A 26,310-nucleotide genomic window follows, 5' to 3' on the forward strand; every position below is an offset into this window, starting at 1 on the left:
AGACAAGGCCTTTTCCATAGGTTCGTCTGGATCCTGCAGTCAGACCAGCCTCTATTTTCAGATCAAGTGCACAATAAAAGCATTGTGACTGCTTAATGGCTATGTTTGTGAAGCCACCCAAAACCCAGTGTATTAAATGCATTTTTTCCTGAGAATGAAAAATAGGCAAACGGGCTCTAATGGCCGCGCGCTGATAATAAACCTGTTTCTGTAAGAAGCAGAATGGTGCGGAACTTTGGAGGCTCCCTGCAATCACAACACGCAACAAAAGAAGCAATGCGCCACAAAATTGCTTAAACGCCCCGAGTTATGAATTCGTTTCTGAATCAATTTAGCGGTGCAGGCATTTTCCAAACATCCTCTTGCGGGAGTAACAAGACAGGGAAATTGATCCGGTGAGACCTCACCTCTCCGTGCGCCTCAATAAAAGAGACATCAGCCTCTCCCGACGACTGTATAATTTTTAATATATATGCAATAAATGTTCAATTTGTTTCCAGAAATGACGGGAAATAATAACGTCAAATTGTAAAGCCATCCATTACAGCCAAACAATGCTCATGCATAGGTGGAGTGTTGTGATTAATTCACACTTTGATTGCGTTTGATAAAGCAATAACGTGAGGAGGCCAGAACTCTGCAGAAAGGCTGCGTGGAGAGTTTGGAGGGTAAAAAAACAAAACAAAACAAAAAAAAAACAAGCAACGATGTAATCACGAGTTATTTAAGAAGCTGCAGAGACTTTCAGGTGACATCTGCTGGACTTCAAGTGACTGTGGATGAATTTAACACACTAACAGCTGTTTTGTAATGTTTTCTTTAGTTGTTGACACACAAGCTCGACTAGAACGTTCAGTCATGGACAAATTATCAAATCACCAATGTTATGTTCCTGATAGTCACAGAATACGGTGATGTACCGTTCAATGTGCAGCAGATGTTTTGCAGTGTGGAAAACACAAACGGTGAGACCAGAATTCATGTTAAAGTCAGCATTGGTGTATTTTCTAATACCGGAGAATACTCTCAATATAGACTATATAGTATGCAGAATGGCAAAAGATTATAAAACATTTAACGTCGAGTCAATGGGGAAAAATATTCCAGAAAGTTTACAGAGTAAAAACGATATGGATTTTGGTTTAGTTTTACATTTGTAAAAAGATTTTATTGGTTAAATATTCCAAACATTCTTATTTGTATTTTCTTTGAAAGTCATGGATGGGAATTGATTGTGTTTGCGGGTCGAATCAGTCTAATAAGCTTTTAATAGTTTGAATTCACTCCGTCATCACAAATCCACCTCATGTACATCTCAGAGTAATGTCATAAGAATTAGATTAAAACGGTTGTTCCCTGTCAAAAGGAAGTTTTACACTCAAAGTACGTGCTGCAGTAGTGGGGCTGTAGTTAATAATGTATTTGGAGTGAGGGTCGGGTCAGTGTGGTTTCACATGAAAACAGTGCAGGTAGAGCAGCAGGCAGGAAAAGGTCTCTGATCACTGCAGACCTTGACACAAAGTGCATTAAGTTGGCTGATCCCTCTCAAAGCGCGTGATTAATTCACTCCCATTCAAACCCGAGCGAGCAAGGAGTGGAGGGACGTGACCAATGACATAATAGGCTCTGTCAAACAGCCTGCAAAACGCCCAGACCATTTGTGGTGACAATCCTGATGCCATCAGTTCCATTAAAGGAACCATTCAAGCCACAAACAAACATAGCGTTACTCCCTAAAAGGGAAAAGTCAGCTTTCTGGTGGATCTCTTTGCGTTCTGTATCAATAGTGTTTGTCTGGGGGCTCGCTGTGGACAGAGCTGCTCTGATTGATCAGAAAACGATGTGATCAACCAACATGAACAGAATACAAGACAGTTTTCTACTGCTGTTAGATTAGGTTCACTTTCTTTGTAAAATTCTAAATATGTAATCCCGACATTTCAAATTCTCTATGAATACATTTAAAGTATGATCACAGACTAATCTCCTGTTAAACAGTCTGAACTGCATTCAAGCGTTCATCCTTTCACCTCTATTCCTTCTGGTTATATTGTTCATCTTTAATCCTGTTGGTAAGATTTCATCGGTTGTTTTCGGCTTGTTGATTCTCTCTCTCTTTAAAAGAATTTCCCTCGGGGATCTATTCTATTCTATTCTATTCTATTCTATTCTATTCTATTCTATTCTATTCTATGTACAGTACGCTAAGGTGTTTGAAAAGAATTAAAAATCAAACTGTTATACTGCTTCCTACCCACATTCGAACATGTAACACTCACATTATAAAAGTGTAGAATTGGAGTGTCGAGTGAGTCTCTGGATTATTCATTTGGATGAGTGTCTCGTTTTTATTCATTCTGTTTGTTTCTCTTGTTTCTTTTTATATTTTGTACATGTTCATAAATAAATAATAATCATTATTAATATCATCATTAATATGTTATAATGATGATGATGATAACAATAATAATAATAATAATAATAATAATAATAATAATATTATTATTATTATCATTATTATTATTATTATTATTATTATCATCATCATTAATATTATTATTATTATTATTATTATTATTATTATTATTATTATTATTATTATTATTATTAAACTCTAGTAAATACAAATACACATATTCATGTTTTCTTTACTGAATTTGTTCTCGCCACCGGCCCCAGGCAGACTGACTCCTACAAGCAGCCGAGTGTCGCTTCAGTAAGAAATAAAACAACTAAAATCATGATTTCCTCTTTATTATTATGCAGAAGGTTTGGATTTTAAAGATTTGTGCTGAAAGGTTAGCAGGATTAGATTCATGGAGCCTGATGTAGTTTAAATGAAGGTTTGTAGGATGATAATAGGAGTTCTTGAGTAAACAACAGTCACGGTGAGAGATTAAATGAGGTGAAAAGAAATAATCATCTTTCCAAAAATAATAATTCTGCTTTTATTCTCCTCATAAATGCTCAAATGTCCTCCGTAAAATGTGCCGTTTTAACTTTGAGAATATTCAGAGAAGTTAACCTGAAAATAAAAGTATAAAGTATAACCTGTTTTTCTTTGCTGTTAAATCAGATGATATATTTTAACACGAACAATATCAAATACATTTCGAGTCACAGAAATAGTTTGAAATGAAGCTAAAAATCGGCTGTACAGAAATTGCGATTGCATCTTTCGGGATTTTGACCTCCATCCAAAGAAAAAAGAGGACTTTGGAGTGATTTTAGTGTTTAAACTAAAAGACAGGTGCTTCCTGTCCTTGTTCAAATGCGCTCAGTAAAAACACGACTAGATATCTTAAAGCTGAAACTTGAATAAAGTACACATTCATTTCTAGGCCTATATTTGTGAATGGAAGCCACTTCTCACTCATAGTATTGGATCATTATCAAAGGTTGTTTTTTCCGTCCACTCCATCAATCTTGAGCCAAACTCGTCCTTTTCTCTCTTTAACCAGTCTCACTTAAACGCACCGTGTCCTTCTTTTCCTCCCTCTTTCTTCTCGTCGTCTTCCTTGCTTGTCCTGATTTTCCTCCTCTTCCACGCCCTGTTTGTTTTGGGCCAAAGGCTCCAGAAAGAAGGATGGAGCCGCTTTCTCTTCTCTCTAAACCATCGTTCATTTCTTTTAGGGGCTTTTCACTTTGCTCTGTCACTCAATCTCTTTTCTTTTTCAAGTTTTCTCTGAACAAAACAAACAAAAAGAAAACACCTGTCCACGATGATGAAAGTGGAAGATCAGAGAAAACTGAAACGGTCTGATTACGGAGGCGTGAGGTACAAAACAGGAATATGTTGTTAGAAAAGGGCCAAATATCACAGGTGAAGCACGCATAATTCTGATATTTTTAATATAAATATCAATAAAACGGCAGAAACACATCCGGACAGAGATCTTTATAAGTGTGGGTATAATAATAATAATAATAATAATAATAATAATAATAATAATAATAATAATAATAATAATAATAATAATAATAATTCTGGGATCAGCGTATAACTTGCAGTTTAATTGATGCACTGAGAAGAAAATCAGAAGAAAACGAATCACTCTTCCTCAGTAGTTTATTCTCTCATGTAAACAGTCGACAGCTCGTAATGCAACTGAAATTATTTCTATTTAAACTAAAACTGCAGTCAAATTCATTATATAAGTTTCTTTCTGTGGCTCGAGAGCTTCTTTTCCCGCTTTAACGTCAGAATTACGCACAAGTGCGTAAAATCACGTTTTTCTAACACGAAATGCTTCAAGGGGGTCTCACGGTTCTTCCGACTAAATGAAAAGTGTTCCAGAAAACGTCTCATTTATATTCTCACCTTCAGCTCTCTGGTGACTGGTGATGGTCCGAGAGGAGCTGACTCTTAAAATAAAAGCACCACGGTCTAATTCTTAGTGCGCGCGCCAAGTTCCGTTTATTCTCTCATTTCAACAGCTACTAATGTGAGTACATGACGTTATTTCTAAAGTTGAATTAATATTGCTCTCAAATTCAAATTCTTATTTCCGAGCCCCAGGAGCCTTTTTTTTACCTTTTGATATCAGATTTAGGTATAAGTGCGTAAATTCACATTTTCCAACATGAAATGCATGAAGAGGCTCTCACGGTCCTCCCGACCAAATTAAAAGTGTGTCAGAAAATGATGTCTCATTTAAATTCTCACCTTGAGCTCTCTAGTGACTGGTAATAGTCCGAGAGGAGCTGACGCTTAAAAAAAACATCAAGGTCTAATTCTCAGTGCGCGCTGGAGTTCAGAGTTCCGGCTCGAACCAAACAGTTAGAAAACAGAGCAAAGATGGAAAAATGAACATGTAGGGAGGAAGAGTAATCAATTAAAGAATGAAAACGCATGCAAGGCAGGGCGCTGCAGCCTTACTTACTCTGTCTGCTGGGCTGAGGCTCCACAGTTTAATTACAAACACTAATTTCCAAATGCGCAAAGTGTCAAAAAAACCTGCGACTATTTCTCAGAGATTCCCTTTAACAAGTGGAAACTTAGTGTCCTCCTGCACCATTTTATACATGATGAGCCGTCAGTAATGGGATTATTAAACAAAAACGTTTCAGGCGCTGGCGTTAACCTTTTTTAATGCCTAATTAGGTTTTGCAAAGAAATAATTAGATTCTACAGTGCTTACACTGCCTATATTTTCAAATGGCAACTGCAGCAAACACATCATCCCGCGACACCCGTGCCAATAATCTGCGGATATATGCGCTCCGGCTGCAGTCACATGTAAGATTTTAAAACATGTTGGAACCAAATAAGGTGCACTTAAAGCTAAAATAATTATCCGGCTCATGCCGACTTCAGCCCAGCCCGCAGTGAGGAGATGGACTGGTGAGGGGCGCCCCCTGGTGGTACTGATATGTATACGTTCAATGCAGCATGAGGCGGTTTAATGGTGAAGAATAAATATATTCAACATACACTTTTCCTGTGAATTGATCTATAAATAATGATAACGACTACGAAGTCAAATAATCTCTATGAAACTAGTTTAACTTTCACTTGGAAGCATGGTCAGTTTGCCATGAAGTCATTATGGGCGTGGATCTCTACGCATGCGCAGTCATGTTGCTGATACATTTGTTGCACTATGTCAATGGAAGTAATCAGTATTTGCCAAGACAAAAAAATGCTTTTATTTGCCTTATTAATAATGGAAACACAAAAATCCCGATACATACAGTCGATGTTTATCTTTGGCCTATTAGAGTGAGCGAGGAATAACATCCTGTCTCCTGAGGTCCTCAGGTTCACTAAGTTTACTTAGTTTAATAAGTGTTTCCAGAGTCAGAAGAAACAAGGTGAAGCAGCTTTTAGTTCCTATTCTCCTCTCACCTGTCGAACAAACTTCCTGAACACCTGAGGACTGCTAACACACTCACTTCTTTTAGATCAGGACATAAAACATCATTTGCTCAATTTTTCCATTGGAAAATACATTTTACTTATTCTATTACCTTTATCTTAATCACTTTTATTCGCCTTTTGTAAAAGTATTTCTTTGATTTCCCTGTAAAGCACTCTGAAATCCCTTGTCCTAGTGGTGATATAAATAAATTTGCATTGCCTCATCATCACCTCATGTTATATTCGAACGGTTCATATCGGTAAAAGATTGCCGGAGAAATTGTATAATAATAATAATAATAATAAAGATTTAGATCATTAATGTGTGAACAGCATTAACACAAATAATGTATATCGCCTAAATAAATTAAGCCACCATAAAAATAATAAATAAAAAGTCTGATGCAGTTCTTATTTTGTCCATAGGAGGGCAGAAGATTCAGCGTGAGTGACTGACTGTGAGTTATCGCGAGAGTTGTGAGTCCAGTGTGAAATATCGCGATACTTGTCTGAACTTTCGGAGAGGTCAGCTGATCATTTCCGGCGGAGCTGCTTTCACTTCGGACACTGTTCCCCCCGAAGCTCCGGTAATACTCATTTGTGGTTCATATAATATCAACAAGCTGGATATTTGATTTGTGCAGGCTTCGTGTGAACAAGCGGGGTCGACGTTAGCTCGTGTAACCGTGTTATTATAAAAGGAAAAGCCAATGAAAGGCTGCGCGTTAGCTGCCATGCTAGTAACGATGGTAACAGAACATTCTAGACTCACCTGCTGCTAACGCTAGCCGCTTTAGCTTCAATTTAACACGGCTTCACCGGTTTATCCGAAGTAGTTTCACTCGTAGGAACATACATTTCACCTGGTGTGTCGAGACATGTTTATTAACTGTTTATAAATGTCATTCTCTTGGTTTCTGCTGCCTGCATGTTTCCGCTGGCTTAAACAACCATTTACATGTGACTTTTAAAATGTGTTGGTTTAATCCTCCTTTCTATGTAAACATCGTATAAGCATCAGTTTTCTAACAAACCTTATTTGTTGATTGTCTGCTGGTGAAAAGCTACTTATCTCGACCATTACTAGATAAGTACTCCATTACTAGTAGTGATGGTGCAATAGAGTAACGCCGTTATTTGTGGCTCCTTCACAAAGTTTACAAAGCTTCAACACTCAAAAGTAAACTGTTGGATTGGTCCTTTAACTTTCTCATCTATTGACAAATCGTCAACTTTTTCTGAAAACAGAATCCTTAACCTGATCAATTATTGTAGATTTCAAACGCTCAAAAAGAGAAAGACGGATCCTCACATTAGTGTAAAAACTAGAAAAACAACCTCCCCTCCAGGTCACCGTGAGGTTGGGTTAAACTTTCAGGACTTGTAAAGTCAACAGAAGCTGCTGGGTCCACTCTACTTCTGTTTAATAGTGTTTTTCAGTTTTGATTTCTAATCCTCGAAAAGAGACAAATAGTTCCTCACATGAGTGTAAATCCTACCATAAAAACAACATGTACTTCAAGTCACCATGAGTTTGTATCCAAGTACTCTTAAAGAAATCAGACAGAGAGTGACTTTGTGGGTTTTTTCAGTTTGGTTTGGATTTATAATGTATATATAAACTATCACTGCTGCTGTAGAGGAAAGTCTGTTTTTCGGGTGACTCGGGTGAAAGATCACAGGTCTGGTGTTTGAAGACGTCTTTCTTTCTCAGCAGATTAATACACACTTCCAAAGATGGCTGACACAACCCAACAAGCACCCCCTCCCAGCGTAGGGCCCGTGGTAAGTTGGCTGTTCTTACTCTCTGTTGTGACTTCAAAGTATTTTGTATTATTATACAGCTCATTTATATTTGAAGGTGCAGATCACAAAAGTACAAACTTTAAACTCCCAGACGATGTTCTCTGGTTTTATATCTTCACTTGTGAATAGATATATTCAGAAAGCCTTTATTACAATATCAGGGTGCAATAGAAAGTGATGCTGTCTGTCATAACACAACCCATTGTCTCTAAGAGAAAGCAAAAGTTTTGTCTGTGTTGTTCTGTTAGTTCTCATCAGATTTGTTTCCTGTAACATGTACACTATAGAAAAAGTACTGTCGTCAGTAGAACGCCAAACTAATATTTGCCTCCCTTGACCTACAAAAGGAACTAATAGTTCCATCAGAATCAACAGCAGATCTTCACAAGCAGGCAGCACCATCCATCCGAGCTGTTTGCTGACTGATTGGAATAGTTTGATATTGATACAGTACATGTGTACAAAGTATTGAGGTTAACAAAGTAAAAGGTTTGGCTGATGGTCGATGGTTTCTACTAGTCGGGTAATCGGTTATTAATGTTTTTACTATACTAATTGTTGCTTTCTAATACTTCTTACATTGTTTATGAAGCTGGTTTTACTTAAGTGGTGTTTCAGGTTACTTATTTAGCTGCTACCTGACGTTTAAAAAGATTAACTTTAGCTCGCCTTGCTGTGCTAAATGCAGGGAGAACAATATATATTTTTGTGTATTATAATCTCACAAATGTATGTTTTTCCCCACAGCAATTTTTAATGAGCAATAAGCTGGAAACTGCGATGTGGCTTTCCCGACTCTTCACCGTCTACTGCTCCGTAATGTTTATTCTCCCAGTTTTGGGGTGAGTGCATCACTGGCATACGATCACAAGCACCGTTGCTGTCAGCACTTCATCTTTACCTCATGCGATACCTGCTCATGTATTTCAGGCCTTATGCAGCAGCTAACTTCTATCAGAGAGCCTTGCTGGCGAACGCCCTCACCAGCGCCCTGCGTTTACACCAGAGGCTTCCACGCTTTCAGCTGAACAGAGCTTTCCTGGCTCAGGCTCTGCAGGAGGACAGCTGCCATTACCTGCTCTACTCATTGATCCTGGTCAACTCCTACCCCATCACTAGTATCCTTTCCCCCTAAATACAGAGAAAAAAAGAGAGAGGCTTATCTGTTTCTATAAAATATCTCAAATGTTTTTATTGGATTACGATCCAACACAGTAAGAAACAGTAGGAGCTGATCAATCAGAGCTGATCGGAGCTGATCAGACCTGATCGGAGCTGATCAGACCTGATCGGAGCTGATCAGACCTGATCAGAGCTGATCAGGTGTTCGACAGGTGAGAGGAGAAAAGGAACTAAAAGCTGCTTCACCTTGTTTCTTCTGACTCTGGAAACACTTATTAAACTAAGTAAACTTAGTGAACCTGAGGACCTCAGGAGACAGGATGTTATTCCTCGCTCATTCTAATAGGCCAAAGATAAACATCGACTGTATGTATCGGGATTTCTGTGTTTCCATTATTAATAAGCCAAATAAAAGCATTTTTTTGTCTTGGCAAATACTGATTACTTCCATTGACATATTGCAACAATTTCAGTTGGTCGTAAAAAGATTTCAGTTGGTCGTAAAAAGATTTCAGTTGGTCGTAAAAAAACCCACAAATTAAAGCTTAAATTAAAGCAGGAAATGTTTTACTGAACCTCTGTTGTTCGGTTTTGAGGAGCTTGTGTGGATTTTAGTCAGAGAGAGTGTTGTGTGTGGAAGTGAGTTCAAATGATTTCTCCTTAACCTTTAAATCCAGTGAGCATCTTCCCAGTTTTCCTGTTTTCGTTGCTCCACGCGACCACATACACAAAGAAGGTTCTTGATGTGAGTATGATCAGCAGTCACCTGCTGTGGCTTTTAATGGTCACGGTTAAAAACTAATATTGGTTGTTGGCACCAACCAAATGCAGTTTTAATTGTCTCAATAGGATCATATTAACGTAGTATCACATGTCACTCTATATAAATGATGTGTCTGTCTGCTTATCCACTGCTGGTTATCACTTTCTGCCTCTTCTTTCTTTTTTCACAGCAACTGGGCCCCAGCAGTCTGATGTTCATTAGAAACCTTCTGGACAAACTGACGTCAAACCAGCAGAATATCCTCAAGTTCATCGCCTGCAATGAGATCTTCTTGATGCCAGCCACCGTTTTCATGCTCTTCAGGTGTGTTCACTCAAGTGTTTTCAGTCGCAGTTACTTTCTGTGAAGCTGAACATCCTGATTGTCTTATTAATATCATGACCGCGTGGTTTAACAATGCGGAGAGACCACATGGTCACCTTGTTGATTGTGTCACATTATGTCAGGGGTTCTCAATCCTGGTCCTCGAGGGCCGGTGTCCTGCATGTTTTAGGTTTCTCCCAGTTGCAACACACCTGAGTGCAATAAGGCCTTGTTACTTGGCTTTTCCACAAGCTTGATGATGACATCAACATCAGATTGAGGTGTGCTGAAGCTGGGAGAGCTAGAACGTGCAGGATACCGGCGCTCCAGGACCAGGATTGAGAACCCCTCCATTATGTTGTAGTTTTTACATCACAGTTGGTTTAAAGAGAAGCAGATTCTCATCAGCGACAGGTTGGACTGAAAACCTCCTCTGAAGTTCCTCAGTTCAATAAGTTTATCTTGCATTAAGTATGGCGATCTTAAAAAAAAAATGCTTTGGTTAACATGCAGAATTAGTATAATGTAAAACTGAGACGTAACATTCTGCAGTGATTTGATGAAAGTTTTTCCATGTTTATGTAATGTTTGAAACTGTGTTGTCCAGCGGTCAGGGGAGCTTGTTGCTGCCGTTCATCTACTACAGATTCCTCACTCTGCGCTACACATCCAGGAGAAACCCGTACTGCCGGTAAGCGTCTGAATAATGAACATTTCCTTTCCTGAATGATGAAAACTGAGGTTTAAATACGTCTCTGCTCCACCCAGCACCTTGTTTACGGAGCTGCGGATTCTTCTGGAGCACTTCATCATGAAGCCCGCCTGTCCTGCCTTCTTCAGGAGGATGTGCCTCAGCAGTATCGCCTTCATCAGCCGCCTCGCCCCCACGGGCGTTTGATTACACAAACATTGTACTTTCTTCACTTTTTTTTTTTTTGTTAGGTTTTATTTGGTTTTCAACAATGTAAGATGTGACTTAACTTTGATGGGGACTGATATTACCATCAGCAGGAGGAACTGTCTTTTGAATGTCACCTTTGCAGTCTGCGCTCCAACCTGAAGGCCGGCCGTTAATGCACTGAAGTCTCGAGATGTTTCTTCACCCATCTTCCTAATGTGACCTCACTGAAGCGGTGGACATCCTCCCACCTACTTAGTGTCACTGAACGGAGCGCAGCACCTTTAAACTGCGCTTCTCGCGTGTTGATTGATACTGTCCTTTCCTTTTTACGTCATTATTTATTCATAAAGAGGCTTGTTCTGTAATAAGACATTAACATTCTGAGATTAGTAACTTAATGAAGTTGTTCATATTCTTAATGTTCATTTGTTTGGCATTTCTACCTTGTTTCTCCTGTGCAAAGCATCCAATGTCCTGATTTGTGTAGATGCCCAACATGTATGTGCTCACTCAATGCCAACAACTCACTCTTAATGTGCAAGATCTTTGTAGCTGCTGTCAAAATAGGCGTTGAACTGAGAAACAACACATCTGCTGTATTTTTTTACATTTTCGCTGTAGGATTCATGTTTGACTTGAGTTGCCCGGTGCATGTGATGCTTCTGAATGCATGTTCAACTTGTTTCTCAGTTTAAAAACTGTTTTGAGTTTGCTTTGGTTCGTCCTTGCATTGCTGTAGTGTCCTTATGCTTAATGCATGCTATGATTTGTCTCTTTTCTGCCATTTTAATGTGTTCATTTGCCTGTTAGACAAACAAGCATTTTTTTTAATAATAAAAATTAAGTAATCTAATTAAATCAGTATAATATGAAATAATACAAAGGTGTTGTGCTGATAATATTCTGTCTTTTCATTATTTTATTCTTTGCTCCAATATGACTCATATATACTCTTCACTTTATCAGATCAGTAAATAACTATAACAATTGAACCCTCAGTATTTTATAAACTGTTATAAATTATTTTTTATTTGTTTGAAACCAAGAAGAATGGCTTCTAAAAATCGGTGAAGAAGGAATTACGAATCCTAGTATGTCCACAGGCCTCTTGCCCCGCCCCTATCTCTGATTGGTCAGGAGTCGACTTGAGAAGCGATCATTGGTTGAACGAATGTCACTGACTTTACTTTCAGCCAATCGGAGGCCGGGAAGGGCCGAAAGCCTTCGCTTTAGTAGAATTCAGAAATTAGAGATTCGACCAATAGACGAGCGGCTTCGATTCATGTGCTTAATTCTTATCCAATGAAATCACATCTTGTTAGAGCCTCAAAGCGTTGTCATGGTAACGAGAGCAGCGTTCATTTCGTTGTGTCTCAGGTTCTGCTTTTATCTCAATTCTATCTGACAAAGGAGACAAAACTCCGTTTTAGATGATTTAGAGAACGGATTACTTTAACCACGTAACGCCTCTCGGTTCATCCGGATCAATTCTGCTCTCGTACTGCGAATAATCCGTGTTGGCTGGCTAACTACTGTTAGCACAGCGAGCTAATCTCACTTTAGATAATCCCAATCTGAACCACAACCACCTTTATCCTCCGGATGGTTCCAAAACCAAATGTCAGTGTCGATCGGCTGCAATGGACCGAAAGTCTAAATGATCAACTGACGCGCCTGTGAGGTTTATAATCGACTTTATAAAGTTTAATCTCCGAAGAGCCAGAAGATGGAAATCCACCTGAACCGAGTGGATTATATCCAGGTAACACCAAGCCCAAGCTGGACTCTTATTTTCTTTGTTGTGGTCGTGCTGGATGAAATGAAATGAACCAAGACATCAGTGTTGATGGTATCTTGTCCTCAGGTTGGTGTAACATCACAGAAAACCATGAAGCTGCTTCCAGCTCTGGGAAAGAAGGCGACTCAGAAGGTACTGCTGAGGATTTCCTCCCTCTGGGTGTAGGAAAGTGGAATTAATCACTAGCTTCTCAGACATGTTTTATGAGGACAAAAGACAAGTTTACTTAAGAGGATTGATTTTTACAGCATATATATAATCGTGGAAGAATTTACATCTTTATTCTGTGTCTTACCAGAACATTGATGTGTGATCGTCCTGTACAAGCAGCTTGATGAACGTAGTCTGTGAACAATTATTATAAGTGACCAATCTTATGTCGTCCTCTGGACATGATGCAGGCTGTTGAAGTTTTACAAGGATGCAAAGTAGAATGACAGTGTTTCCTTGTACTGTCTCATCACTTCTTCATTGAATAAGTGAATAGATTTTATACACAAGACATGTCACAGTTGTATTTCATTACCTTCACCAACGAAATTGTTTTCATCTGTGTGTATTTATTTATTGATTGATTAGTATGTATTTTACAAATTCTTTGTAAAAGCTACTCAGCCGAATTGCATGAAATTTTCAGGTATGATTTATTATCATCCAGAGACCAATAGATACGATTTTGGGACGTTACCGGCTAACTGTTAACGGCTAACTTCCGAATAAATCCTAAAAAACTGCAAAAAAAATGTCCCATTCATCTCCTTTTATCTTATCACACAGAGTTTCCTTAGAAATGTTCTAGTACTTATGCCTCTCCTACAAAGCCTTGCAGCCTCTCCAACCTGGTAGCTGAGTCGTTTCCATGGCGACGAGTCACATGGCTATCATGCAAGTGATGCTAACTCAGTTCCGCCAAAAATGTGTCGTTCTACCAAGTGTAGTTCTAGTTTGTTTATTTTGTAAGTTTGTATGTATGTATGTATGTATTTTATCAACTTTTCGCAAAAACTATTAACCCGAATTGCATAAAATCTTCAGGGCTGATTTGTCATCATCCAAGAACCAAGGAATTTGATTTTGTGACGTTAATGGTAAAGCCTTTCCGAATAAATCCTAAACAAACTGTGAAAAGATGTTTTTTACAAAGTAGAAGAGAGAGGCACCTCATAGAGGAGAAAAAAGGAGATCAGCGGCTGTTGCCATGGAGACGCTCCCTGCTCAGTGTTTCACACAGTGATGTAGCTAGCTGACAGGCTAGTTAGCATCGATATGAAAACAGCTACCATGCTAGCGATGCTAACTCGGTTCGACTTATTGACATTTGGTGAAGGTCTGCGCTCTATCGAGTGTAGTTCTAGTGTTGTAAATATCATGTTATATATAGTGTTATATTAAAAAATAAATTCCGCTGGTTAATCTCTGCTAATTTTCAGGTTGCCATTGCTGATCATGACGGAATCCTCACATGTTTTGGGATGAAGAAGGGAGAAGCTGTGGTGAGTTGAGATTTTCTTCTCTGTGAATGGGAATTAAAGATTATTACTTATCAACTTTTGTCACCCTCTCTCGTGTAGCCCGTGTTCAAAACCCTTCCAGGACAGAAGATAACGAGAGTGGATCTTGGAGGAGCTGTGGGAACGCCCCAGGAGAAGATCTTCGTCTGTTCGGGTTCTCAGGTCCGAGGATTCACCAAGAAAGGCAAACAGTTCCTCACCTTTGATGCCAACCTCACTGAGAGCATCAACGCCATGTAGGAGCTTCTTCTCACCTTTATGTTCACGGTTAATCCAACACAAGTTTCTGTTTTTATGACAATGTGCTCCTTCACTTCTTTGTTTTTTGCCCCAGGCACGTCTCTGGAGCTGACCTATTTGTGTGTGCGAGTTACATCTACAACCACTACTTTGACTGCAAGGACCAGGACTACTTCCTGTCTGGAGACAAAATCAACGACATCACATGTTTGTCTTCAGAGAAACTCAGCCGCGTCGTGCCGGTGCTGGCCTGCCAAGATCGAGTTCTCAGAGTGTTGAAGGTAAACAAACAAGAGCTTTATTTCACAGGTCTGGTTTTTCTGAGTCATTCTGCCAGAGTCTGGGTAAGTTTCAGTTATTTTTACTCTTTTTTTCATTGTAGGGATCTGAGCTTGCTTATGACGTTGAAGTCCCTGGACCTCCATCTGTCCTGGAACGGTACAATAAAGATGAAGGCGAGTAGATTTCTTTGTTTGATCTAACAATTTCACATGGAAGTGCTTCTTACAGACCAGGTTTAACGTGTCACTGACTCTGCTTCAGGAGAGGAGGTTCTGTATGGAACCATGGATGGAAAAATAGGGTTGCTTCAGATGGGGGAGCACTCAGCTGCGACCAGATGGGAGATCGATAATGACAAAAAGAAAGGAGGTATGTTGTTGGTGAGATGATACCAATGTACTGCAACTGTTTAGGCAAGAAAATCTAGTGGAATTCTCTCAACCCGGGCAACGTAGCTGTGTCACACAAACCAGACGACCAGAATGGATTCCACTTGGTTATGTTCAGCTCTATTGTTGGGCTTCCCTTCAGGGATTCTTTGTGTCGATACCTATGACATTATTGGAGATGGAGTGAACGACATCCTGGTGGGCCGGGACGACGGCACAGTGGAGATCTTCGGTCTGGACAGCTCCAGTGAGCCCACTCTTCGCTTTGAGCATGTGAGTTTCTATCTGGATGCACTGAAGACAACATGATCTCCTCCGGGTTTCTGTCGTCTTCACCTACATTCAGTGAACTTTTTTTGTTTTTAGATATCTTGTCTCTTTCAAAGAAAGCTAACACTTTGAGGTTTCTCTTCATCAGGTTTTGTCTGAGAGTGTGACGTCCATCCAGGGAGGCTGTGTGGGAAAGGAGTCTTATGATGAGGTCTTGACTTCCACCTATACAGGTCGGATAGGAATGCTTTTAACTTCCCATTCTGCTTAGTTTTCACCTCCACACTAAGACTAAACATCTTACTTATCTTCTGTTCCTGCTTCAGTTCGATTGTTCTACTTGCTTTATTAAAATGTGCCTGGGTTTAGCTGCTGTGTAACAGAGTTAAGTTCTTCCTAATCCTGCCGGGGCTTCGTCTCCAGGGTGGGTGACTGGATTGACCACTGAGCCCCAGAAAGCTGAGCTCGGCCACGGAGACGAGGTCAAGATGAGTAAGGAGACACAGTCTAAAGTGGAAGCACTCCGGTGAGAGGTTTCCTCCTCTTCTTGTTTTTAAACCTCTGGTGTTTCGTTCCCCTCAAAGGAAAGGTGTTGATTTGTTCTGGTTCCGTCTGTCAGGGCGGAGCTGGAGCAGCTGCAGATTAAAGTGCTGCAGGGACGTGAGCAGTACCAGCAGACCTCTCAGTCCAGCACCGCCGTGTCCGCCGTGCCTGTTTTCAGCATCAACGACAAGTTCACTCTGTGCCAGGACGACGCCAGCTACAGCCTCATGCTGGAGGTGCAGACGGCCATCGACAACCTGCTGCTCCAGGTGAACCCGGCACTCCAGACCTCCTCTCATGGACTAAAGGGAATGTGTTTGAAATGACTGAGTTTAATGTTCTGCAGAGCGACGTTCCCATCGACCTGCTGGACGGAGACAAGAACTCGGCTGTCGTCAGTTTCAGTGAATGCGACTCTGAGGTGAGTTCTTCAAATCCTTATCCTGCAGGAATCTGCTCTGCGACGATAAGGCAGTGATAACGCGTCTCTCCGTTTGCAGCGGCCGAACGGGAACTTCCTGTTGGCCACATACAGATGTCAGGCCAACACGACGAGACTAGAGCTGAAGGTAAACAGCCTGGAGGCCAAAACTGATCTTTTAATGATACACAGCCTCAAAGGTTGTATCGGAAGTTATTTAAAATACATTGAACATAGTTTTGTATGATTCTGAGTACTTATTGTATCACTACTTCATTAATGGTGACAGTGGAGGCCTTTCTGCTGCTGCTGATGATGAATGAGCTTCATTTGTTTCTAATATCAAATAAAGTAAAGATGCAAAATCGTTTCACATGAATCATACAAACAAAATGGAAAAGGAGTGAGAGGAAGTACAAACCTTCAAAATAATCTTCACATCTCTCCATCACTTATTGAAAAACATTCTGCTTTGCTTCAATGTTATGATGAATCTCATTTCAACCATGGAATTACAAAAACACCAGAGAGTTCGACCTTTTTAGAAGGGTCCATATATATTTTGTACATTGTTAAAAGCTGCAGAGACGTGTTGTATGAAATGCATAATGTCTTCAGGTGAGGTCCATCGAGGGCCAGTACGGCACCCTGCAGGCGTACATCACCCCCAGACTGCAGCCCAAGACCTGCCAGGTCCGTCAGTACCAGATCAAACCTCTGTCTCTGCACCAGCGCACCCACAGCATCGACACCGACAGGTACGGCAAATCTTTCAGGTCACATGGCCCCTGAGCAAAATAGTTTAACTGTGGTATGATCACATATATTAAGTAAAAGGTTTACTTTGAAGACCAAGCTTATAACTTGACTTTGAGGACATGCAGAGGAGCGTGGAAGTGTCTTTATGTTATTGTGCTGTCTGTATGATTTATTGTATTTTTATGTTGTTTTATCCAGTAATACGTTGCATTATGGAAGATCAGTTTAAACGCTATCTGTCAGAAGTGAACAATCGTGTTGTGACGGCAGTGACGATCTCTCTGGTTCCAGCTCAGACTGGGTTTGATGTCGTCGTCTTTCTGTCGTCTTCACTCCGTTTCAGGCCCATGAACCGCCTCAGTCTGGTGGGACAGTTCAGCTTTGCAGAGATTCACTCCTGGGTGGTTTTCTGTTTGCCAGAGGTGCCCGAAAAAACTCCAGCAGGAGACAGCATCTCTTTCTATTTCCACAACACCTTCCTGGGCACACAGCTGGAAGCCACCTACTGGTAAACACAGTTCTTTAAAACTCATGATGCTGCTGCCAGGAAAGACTAAAGATCCTCTCTAATGCCTCAATGTTTGATCTCAGCAAAGGAGAAGGCCACTTCAAGTCAGACAACATCTCCACCATCTCCATCCTGAGCGACGTTCTCTCTAAAGAAGCCACCAAGAAGAAAATTAACCTGAACATCTCGTATGGTGGGTGTTTCTTTCTCCCGTATCGCTGACGGTTTCCTGAGGAGCCGATGTTGCTGAGTGGAAAGTGTCTGTTGGTGTTCCAGATATCAACGATGACTCAGTGAGCCACACGCTCAAAATGATCCATCCGAAGCTGGAGAGCCAGCTGTTGTTGGCCAGAAAAGTTCAGCTTATTGATGCTCTGAAGGTGAGTATTGATTGATAAGAGTATTGATTCAGGAAGTTTCCGAGTAAGTGAAGCCCGTTCTCCTCCGTGTGAATAAACATGCTTGGTCGGTGTGTTTATAGTAGAGAACATGTTTCTCTTTTTACATGATGATGTTTGTTAAGGAATATTTTGAGTAAAGACGCAAATTGATCAGTAAATTCTTTAAACTTTCCCACAGACCAGCTTGGATTTTTTTTTAAAGAAATAATATCATTACATTTTTTCCTCTTCAGTTTCTCAGATTTTGAGTTTTTTTTATGTCAGGATCAACAAAACAAGGGCACAGAAATACCATTCATCCATCTTCTGTTCTTCTTTAAATGATTAATATTCAGTAGTTTGTTCAGCACCGGGTCTGATGAGCCGCCGGTCCGAGTCTGCTTCGTCTTTCCGGCTCACGTTCACACTTTTGTTTACGAGTTTTTTCACCAAGTTCATTAAGAGCTTTTGTGCTTCACACTCGTCTCCTCTCACTTTATTTAAGTGAATGAATTATCCTCCTTTTATACCAGTTTATTCATTTCAGTTTCACGGGGTGCCGGAGCCGGTCCCATTGAAGTGTGTGTGAAGGCAGACTCCTGGACGAACACACACACACACACACACACACACACACACACACACACACACACACACACACACACAGGATATTTACAATCATCAAATAAACACACATATATGGATTTGTATGCCGGTAGATAGATTATATGGGATTGCACACACGATGAATCACATGTCTGAAATGAATTAATAAATGAAAATACTGAGAGAACGAAGCATTCGACTCTTGCAGAGGTTAGCCTTCAATATTGAACTGGAATAGTCGACTCACATGTTGTTGGGTTTCTGTTCCTCAAGAAAATCAGTGAATCGATGAAAAAGCATGTTTGGTCCTGAAACAAGGATTGACTGGACTTCAATACTTTGAGCTGCTCTTGTTTCCTCCCTTTCCTTCCTTGATTTACCATACAAGTGAGATGGTGAGTAAGTGGTTTACCATTTACTCCCGCTCACTGTGTCCTTCCTGTGGCTGACAGGAGCTTCAGGTTCATGAGGGGAACGCTGACTTCCTCATCCCGGAGTACCGCAGCATCCTGGACGAGGCGGCGAGCCTCCTGGAGGAGTACAAGAAGCAGCCGGCTCACCTGGAAAGGCTTTATGGTACAAACGACGGCGCAAACACTCTGACGCTGCAGCCTCATGCTGCTTCGCTGCAGTTACCAGTGTTTCCTCTTTGTCTTTGCAGGGATGATCACTGACCTCTTCATCGACAAGTTCAAGTTCAAAGGCCAGAATGTCAAAACGAGAGTTTCCTCATTGCTGGAGATACTCGATAATTATGACTTAAATTCCCTGTTGGAGTTTTTCAGTGAAGTCTGAAGTCACATAGATTTAAATCTTTGAGTTTTGGCTGTGGAAGTAAAGCAGCTCTGTTTGTCAAATGATCGTGTAGATACTGTTTGTCCCGGCTGATTGTACAAAGTATTTAAGAATTCACTTTTTATAGCAGATAAAAACAAAGCGTGATGTTGTTTTTGAGGAAAGTCCGGGAAGCTTGTTTTAGCCATAGTTTTGAAAAATATATTTAAAATAAAAATCATCGATCAACTACGAGAGTGCTAAAAGCCCAATTAATAGTTTTTATATTTTCATCGGAATGAGGATCATGTAGAGAGGAAAAGAATTCAATTCATTTATCCATCCATCCATCCATCCATCTTCTCCGTTTCCGGGGGTGTCAGTCTGAGCACCGTCACCCAGATCACATTGCACCATTAAGAACCTTCCTGCAGGTGGAGAGCCCACAGGAAGGTGGAGAGCCCACAGGAAGGTAGAGAGCCCACAGGAAGGTAGAGAGCCCACAGGAAGGTGGAGAGCCCACAGGAAGGTGGAGAGCCCACAGGAAGGTGGCGCCCGGCGTGGGACATGAACCCTCTACCTTGAGATTGAGAGTCTCGTGCTCTACCAACTGAGCTGGCCGGGGGTAACTTTATTTATATAGCACCAAATACAACACAGTCATTTCTACGTGCTTCTTACAGAGAGAAATGTAACAGAAGCTTGCAGGATAAAACAAAAAACCATGTAAACCACATATTGATCATCTAACACACTCATTTATTTGCATTTACGTGATGATGAACTGATGTAATGCTTCATGATTATTCTCTGTCCGATATTCCCACACTAACATGAAGATGATAACTGTTCATGTCAAAAGAAATGATTTTCTTTTTTCTTGTCAATAAATGGAATTACTGCTGCTGCCATTCACTGTGGAATGAGACGTTAACGATGAGCTCCTACTGCAGTGAACCTGGCTGCAGCAGTGGGAGGCAGTCTGCCAGCTTCAGGCCTCCTGAGAGGAAAGTTTACTGGTCGACAACAAAATAAACGTCTGAGCAAAGTACCACGAAGTTACTGAAGTAATGACAACAAGAAAATCCTGTTTGAATCAAGGCCCGTTTCTGTATCGAGTTCACATGTTCTCCCGGCGCCGTGTGCTTTTCTCCAAGTGAATCATATAAAAATTAAAAACAAAATGGTTCATGTTCTTTTTGTCTAATCTACATGTAGGCTTTTGAACGATTTACACAGAAACTATTCTGTTGGCAGTTTATGTAACTTTTCTGGAGCTGGAGCTCTGAACCACCTCATAAGTAAAACCCTGAGATCAATCACATCTCTTAACGACCAATCACTGGTCAGGATTGTCAAACATACAGCCTGAGGACCAAAGAGGACAGTAGGAGCACATTAAAAGTGTAAACACATTTTAAAGATCACTACAATTTTTATAAGAGTAATTATTAGTCCCAATTTGTTGACGTTCCCAGGAAGGAAGTTATTTGATTTTGATCATTTGTACATGGTTTGTACTGTTGAAAATGAACCAGATCAGTAAACTTTATTGGTTTTGACGTTCAGAATAGTGAATTTTAATGGGTTTTTTACTATAAAAAATAGCAAACGTGAACGCTTTTTACTATAAGAATAGTGGATTTTCAAGTTTTTGACAAAAACAATAGTGAATTTGAATGTATTTACTATAAGAAGTAGTGCATTTTAATGTTGTTACGATAGGAATAGTGGTTTTTAATGTTTTTTACTAAATGAATAGTAAATTTTAATGTTTTTCACCAAGAAATATTTGATTTTAATGTTTTTCACCATTACAATAGTGAATTTTCAAATTTTAACTATAAGAACAGTGGGTTTTATTGTTTTTCACTCTAACAACGGGGGCTTTTAATCGTTTTGACATTAAGAATAGTGGATTAGTGTGATCATTTGTGTTGTGAATGGACTTTATGGCTCTTTTCTGCAATGTAAACAGTGAATGTAGTGAACACGTGTAGGTATTACCCCAGATCTCTGCACAGTAATGTAAACATGGTGATATTAGTGAACGGTAGAGGATGGGGACTGAATTGTGGCCCAGAAAGTGTTTTGTACAGACTACTGCAGTGCTTCGTGACTATTTGCTTTGTCCACGTTTAACGTGAGATTTCCAGTTTATTTCTTAATCCGAGAAAATAGATTTCTTAATTATTATATTAAAAAAAATCCACACAGTGTTAACAAAATGATCTAAAGTCGATCGTATTTATTCGTAAATGCGATTTTACATAAAGACAAGCTCAAAAGGGGGAACCCATCGGATCTGGCAACACAACCAAACCGGTTTTGAATTTGCAATCACAGCTGGTTTGAACCTTTCGGCCGCCGTACGTGGTGACGTCACGACGTTGTCTGGCTGTAATTGGTCCGTTTCAATCCTCGCGGGCTACTTGAACTGGGTGAATCGAGCCGATGTTGTGAGCAGCTGCTACACTAAGGCTGAGCCGAACGGAATCCATCGCAGGTCGGTACCAGAACCGGGCCGGTGAGCGACCAGCACGCCGCGGGTTTGATCCGAGCGTCGTTGCCATCTCAGCAGTTTACTTTTAACCGGGACTCTCTGCCCGATGCTCGGCTCGGTTTAACCGCTCAGAACTGCTCCTTTTGTCCCGAACCGATCCGGTTTTCGCCGCTCAGCCGCGCCTTGCTCACCAGCCGACAGGCTCCGGGTTGGTTTTATTTTATTTTTTTTATACGGCGAAACATGTCGGCAGCGAACAGACCGGGAAGCGCGGCCGCCGACTCTCTCCACCAGGAGAACATGCTGTCGAGGCTCCGCGGCTCCACGAAGCTCCGAGCCGGCGAGAACCAGGAGAACCTCCCGCCGAAGGGCAGCACCGGTGCCGGTACCGGCTCCAGAACCGTGCTGGGAGCCCTACAGAACGTCCAGCGGAGCCGAGCCCCGAACCAGCGCGCTGGGAAGCAGGTAACGATGCTAACGGAGCTAAAGTGGAGGGAGCTGCTCTTCTCCCACGTTCATATCGAGACCTGCTCTCCTGCTCACTCACCTGTCTGCATCCTTCTTTCACCGCTTTCAGCCTCCAGAGAGGTTTTAAAGTCCATGACTGATCGTTTCCCTTTTTTCCGCCATTTTTAGGACGTCTCCCTGCACACTTGATGTAATTTAAATCGGCTGCAAGGGATTGACTGCATTCGAATGAAAACTCAATAATCCTAGTTTTTGCAGGCTTCTCACATTTGGTATTTTCTTAATCAACTGCCTGTCTAAAGTTTCTGGTCCCACTGTAAAACCTCTTGTTTCCACTTCCAGGAGTCATCTCTGTCTAAAAATGAAGATCTCTCCAAGCTGCCTGCTTTCCAGATCCATGTGGACGAACCTGATGGCGCCTGCATCAAGAAGCCACAGCTGGTGGCCCATCCTGTGAAAGTAAAGGCCACAGTTGAAGACTCTCCAGTGGTCAGCAATGCTGTGGCACGGCTCCGGCAGCCACTGGCCCCCATCGACATCCCCTCGACCATGGACGTCAGCTTCGGTCGGTTGAAAAGACTTTAGAGTGCAAACGAGGGCGACTCTGCTGCAGAACTGGTTTTGATTGTGACTCCTCTCTCTGCAGATTCTCCAATGGACATGTCTGTGGTTGACGGGGAGGAACGAGTGGCCAATGTAAACGAAGCTCCAGAATACGCAGAAGAAATCCACTCCTACCTGAGGGAGATTGAGGTGAGACTCCAGTTCTAACCTGGACTAGACTACAAGCCTCCCTCCTGCTGCATGTGATCTTCATGGTGTCTCTCGCAGGTGAAGACGAGGCCTAAAGCAGGCTACATGAAGAAGCAGCCGGACATCACGAACAGCATGAGGGCCATCTTGGTGGATTGGCTAGTCGAAGTCGGCGAGGAGTACAAGCTCCACAATGAGACGCTGTACCTTGCTGTTAATTACATAGATCGCTTCCTGTCTTCGATGTCTGTCCTCCGAGGAAAGCTGCAGTTAGTCGGGACTGCGGCCATGCTGCTCGCGTCGTAAGTGTCTGATGCCAGCTGCTGTTGGGAGGTCGGTTTGAGTGAAATTGACGGTGCGACTCTTGTAAATGCAGGAAGTTTGAGGAGATCTACCCCCCGGAGGTAGCGGAGTTTGTCTACATCACAGATGACACCTACACCAAGAAGCAAGTGTTGCGAATGGAGCATCTGGTGTTGAAGGTGCTGTCGTTCGACCTGGCGGTGCCGACGATAAACCAGTTCCTCACGCAGTACTTCCTCCAGCAGTCTGTTGGCAAACAAGTGGAGAGTCTCTCCATGGTGAGTCGCCATGGATGCAGGTCATCATGAAGTCTTAAAGCTTTGTTTCCACACCTGACTGTTGTTCCTCCACAGTACCTCGGGGAGCTCAGTCTGGTTGATTCAGATCCCTTCTTAAAATACCTGCCATCACAAATGGCGGCTGCAGCCTATGTCTTGGCCAACAACACAGTAACCGGAGGCTCGTGGGTAAGTTCGCTCTTTCTAGTGGATTAAACCTCGTTTCCACACAAACCTGCTCACAGTCCTCTGCCCCTCAGCCCAAGCCACTGGCTGACATGACCAGCTACTCCCTGGAGGATCTGATGCCCTGCATAGAGGATCTTCACCAAATGTACCTGAACGCCGCGCAGCACGCCCAGCAGTCCGTTCGGGAGAAGTACAAGAGCTCCAAGTGAGTCTGGAACCCGTCGCCACCTTCACACTGGCAGATTAATTTACTGATCGCATGTTCTCCCACCAGGTATCATGAAGTCTCCAGCATCCAGGCGCCATCAAAGCTGCTGCTGAAGTGACTCTCCTCGTCTGTCGCTCCATATCCTGTCGTCTCACTTTTTGATCTGTGCCATTTTTTTAAAAACTTTTTCTTTAAATTCCGTGCCCTGCTCTTTTAGGAGTGAAGCTAAATGTTTTAGAGGTTTAATATTTTTATACTAAAGCCCGCTGTTCATGCTAGACACTACTGCAGTTTTGACCATCTGATTTTATTCAGGTGAAATGTTGCCACCACAAACTCACTGCCTTGGCCTGCAGTGTCAAACTCCAGCAGATGTGTGACCACTAATGGTGCAGCATTTCTCATAATGCAGGTCGATCTGAGTGAGCTTTCTACACTGAAGTTTAAAGCTCTTAACATCCTTCTGCACTGTACAATATGGCTTTTGTAAATAAAATCCCACAACGTACACTTGTCATGTTGCATTCTCTTACTGGGCTCATGGGGGCAGCAGAGGGCAGGTTTGGTTCATGAAGGTGTTCATCAGAAATTGGTTTCAGGTTCCAGTTCAGTATTGCTGAGGCTTATCCTGTTAAACATTTCAGTCACTTAATACAGATTCAAGGTTATTGGTAACTGGTTAACGTGACAATTGGCACTCTAAATTTATAAATCAAAATGATGTACATCTGAAGCTTCAGAACATCTAAAATGAGTGACCTAATGGTCTGTCCAATTAATGTAGGGACTTTATCACAGACATAAAGTGAAAATCACAACTGATGTGAGAACAGTCATTTAGGAGAGAAATTCATTGATTCCTTTTTGGTTTCTGCTGTGAAAAGGAAAAGGCTTCATTGGTAAACCGTTGTTCCCCTCACTCGGTGACTTGATTTTCTGTGAGCCAATGGCGTTGCAGCCCACCCCTCTCCTCTGTCATAAATTGGGAGGCTGGCTCTGTGCAGGAGGATTTTCACATCAGAGGACTGGACGTCTGCATGTGAGCTGTCAACAGGTTTCCGTCCTCACTGACGGGACTCGTCTGGAGGATTAAAACATGGAAACTGATGGAGATTCTATAAACTTCCTCAACCAGGTGGATGTTTGCTGTGGAAAGTCTGAGAAGATCTAAGTTTCTGTGGAGGTGGAGAGACGGTGGGCTGCCTCCGAGCTCCATGCCTGCGCCGAGGACATTTCTGGTGGCGTCCACGTCGCTGCCGCTGGCCCTGGGCTGGGGCTGGAACCTCAGCCTCTATGTGGGGATGCTACTGGGGCTCCTGATGCTGCTTGTCCTCCTCCTCTGGATGCTCCTCAAACAGCTCAGGAACACTGTGGCCAAGTCCATCCTGCAGCCAGTGCGCTCCTTCAGACAGCCGGGCTTCGAGCAGCGGCAGCAGCACGTGTTGTGAAGGATGTGGACAGATGTGTGAAACCACTGGCAGAACTGAGCCGTGGTGAATGTGCCTCTGCAGGTCCATGTGAGGAGACTGATTTGTTTTGGACTCATGTTGCCTCTCAAGATAATAAAATGTCATGTTATTTATAGAAAACAGGGTCTGTTGTTTTTAATGTGTTTATGTGTTGCTGCATCCTCCTGAGGCCCCCATGAAACCTGTCGTCTGGTCCTTTCAGTAATTAAACATTCTGTCAGTCTTCTCTCCTCAGATGAATTCACACTGCCAGGCTCAAACCTCCACACTGTGGAGCCAGGATTAAATCTGCATCCTGATCCATGCTGATTAAAGCAACACATTCAGTGATTTGCACTCCTCATCTCATGTTGGCAGGAGGGAGGTTGAGGATATGAAAGGAGCTGCCTCACTGATTCCCTCAAATCCTGCATGTTTGTCATAAGAACCAAGTCAATGAGACGCAGACTGAGCGCTGCTTGATGTTAGTCCGGCATGTAAAAGTGGCACAGCTGTTTGCATGTGACCTGGTGAATCCAGCGCCTGCGTCCAGCTTTCCTTCGTCTTGGCTCAGCGGAGACGAGCAGCCCGACAGTCTTTGAATGAACAGCCTCAGACGGATCGATAGCCTCTTAACCTGGAGGGCAGCATGCTTTCTGACAGCAACACCATCACAGCCTGCGTCAGGTGCAGCAACACCATCACAGCCTGCTTCAGGTGCAGCAACACCATCACAGCCTGCTTCAGGTGCAGCAACACCATCACAGCCTGCTTCAGGTGCAGCGTTTTCTTCTTCAGCTCAGTCTAACGGTAGAAACAAAAGCTTTTTTGACTCAATTCAAGTCTCTTTGTTTGCTTAAACTTTGATTCACTGAGGTACAGCTCTGTTCATCTGTGTCTAAA

The 26,310-nt window shown here is 41.9% G+C and overlaps 3 protein-coding genes across 4 annotated transcripts; all 3 read left to right on the plus strand.

The window, feature by feature from the left end:
- The first annotated feature begins 6,379 nt into the window (after positions 1-6,379).
- On the plus strand, positions 6,380-11,766 carry tmem33 (transmembrane protein 33). 2 transcript variants are annotated; one of them, XM_080466311.1, is made up of 8 exons: positions 6,380-6,447; positions 7,575-7,645; positions 8,414-8,508; positions 8,597-8,784; positions 9,466-9,533; positions 9,742-9,875; positions 10,483-10,566; positions 10,644-11,766. In XM_080466311.1, exons 2-8 carry the CDS (start codon positions 7,598-7,600, stop codon positions 10,771-10,773), a joined length of 747 nt encoding a protein of 248 aa, XP_080322437.1. In that variant the 5' UTR covers positions 6,380-6,447; positions 7,575-7,597; the 3' UTR covers positions 10,774-11,766. The 2 variants fall into 2 exon arrangements, with proteins under 2 accessions (XP_080322437.1, XP_080322438.1); XM_080466312.1 differs by having other exon boundaries at positions 6,383-6,447; positions 7,578-7,645; positions 10,644-11,674.
- Positions 11,767-12,096: 330 nt separating this feature from the next.
- On the plus strand, positions 12,097-20,424 carry bbs7 (Bardet-Biedl syndrome 7). The gene is made up of 19 exons (XM_080466052.1): positions 12,097-12,538; positions 12,641-12,706; positions 14,005-14,067; positions 14,146-14,321; positions 14,420-14,606; positions 14,708-14,780; positions 14,869-14,976; positions 15,139-15,269; positions 15,415-15,499; positions 15,690-15,792; positions 15,886-16,078; positions 16,156-16,230; positions 16,310-16,378; positions 16,849-16,988; positions 17,333-17,497; positions 17,581-17,690; positions 17,774-17,877; positions 18,936-19,059; positions 19,145-20,424. Exons 1-19 carry the CDS (start codon positions 12,503-12,505, stop codon positions 19,276-19,278), a joined length of 2,142 nt encoding a protein of 713 aa, XP_080322178.1. The 5' UTR covers positions 12,097-12,502; the 3' UTR covers positions 19,279-20,424.
- A 1,232-nt stretch (positions 20,425-21,656) lies between these two features.
- ccna2 (cyclin A2) lies at positions 21,657-24,475 on the plus strand. The gene is made up of 8 exons (XM_080465767.1): positions 21,657-22,225; positions 22,571-22,793; positions 22,875-22,981; positions 23,060-23,283; positions 23,358-23,562; positions 23,638-23,751; positions 23,823-23,956; positions 24,026-24,475. The coding sequence occupies exons 1-8, from the start codon at positions 22,004-22,006 to the stop codon at positions 24,075-24,077; spliced, it is 1,281 nt and encodes a 426-aa protein (XP_080321893.1). The 5' UTR covers positions 21,657-22,003; the 3' UTR covers positions 24,078-24,475.
- The last annotated feature ends 1,835 nt before the right edge of the window (positions 24,476-26,310 follow it).

Source organism: Lipophrys pholis, assembly GCF_963383615.2.
Source record: "Lipophrys pholis genome assembly, chromosome: 6".
NCBI classification, from domain to species: Eukaryota; Metazoa; Chordata; class Actinopteri; order Blenniiformes; family Blenniidae; genus Lipophrys; species Lipophrys pholis.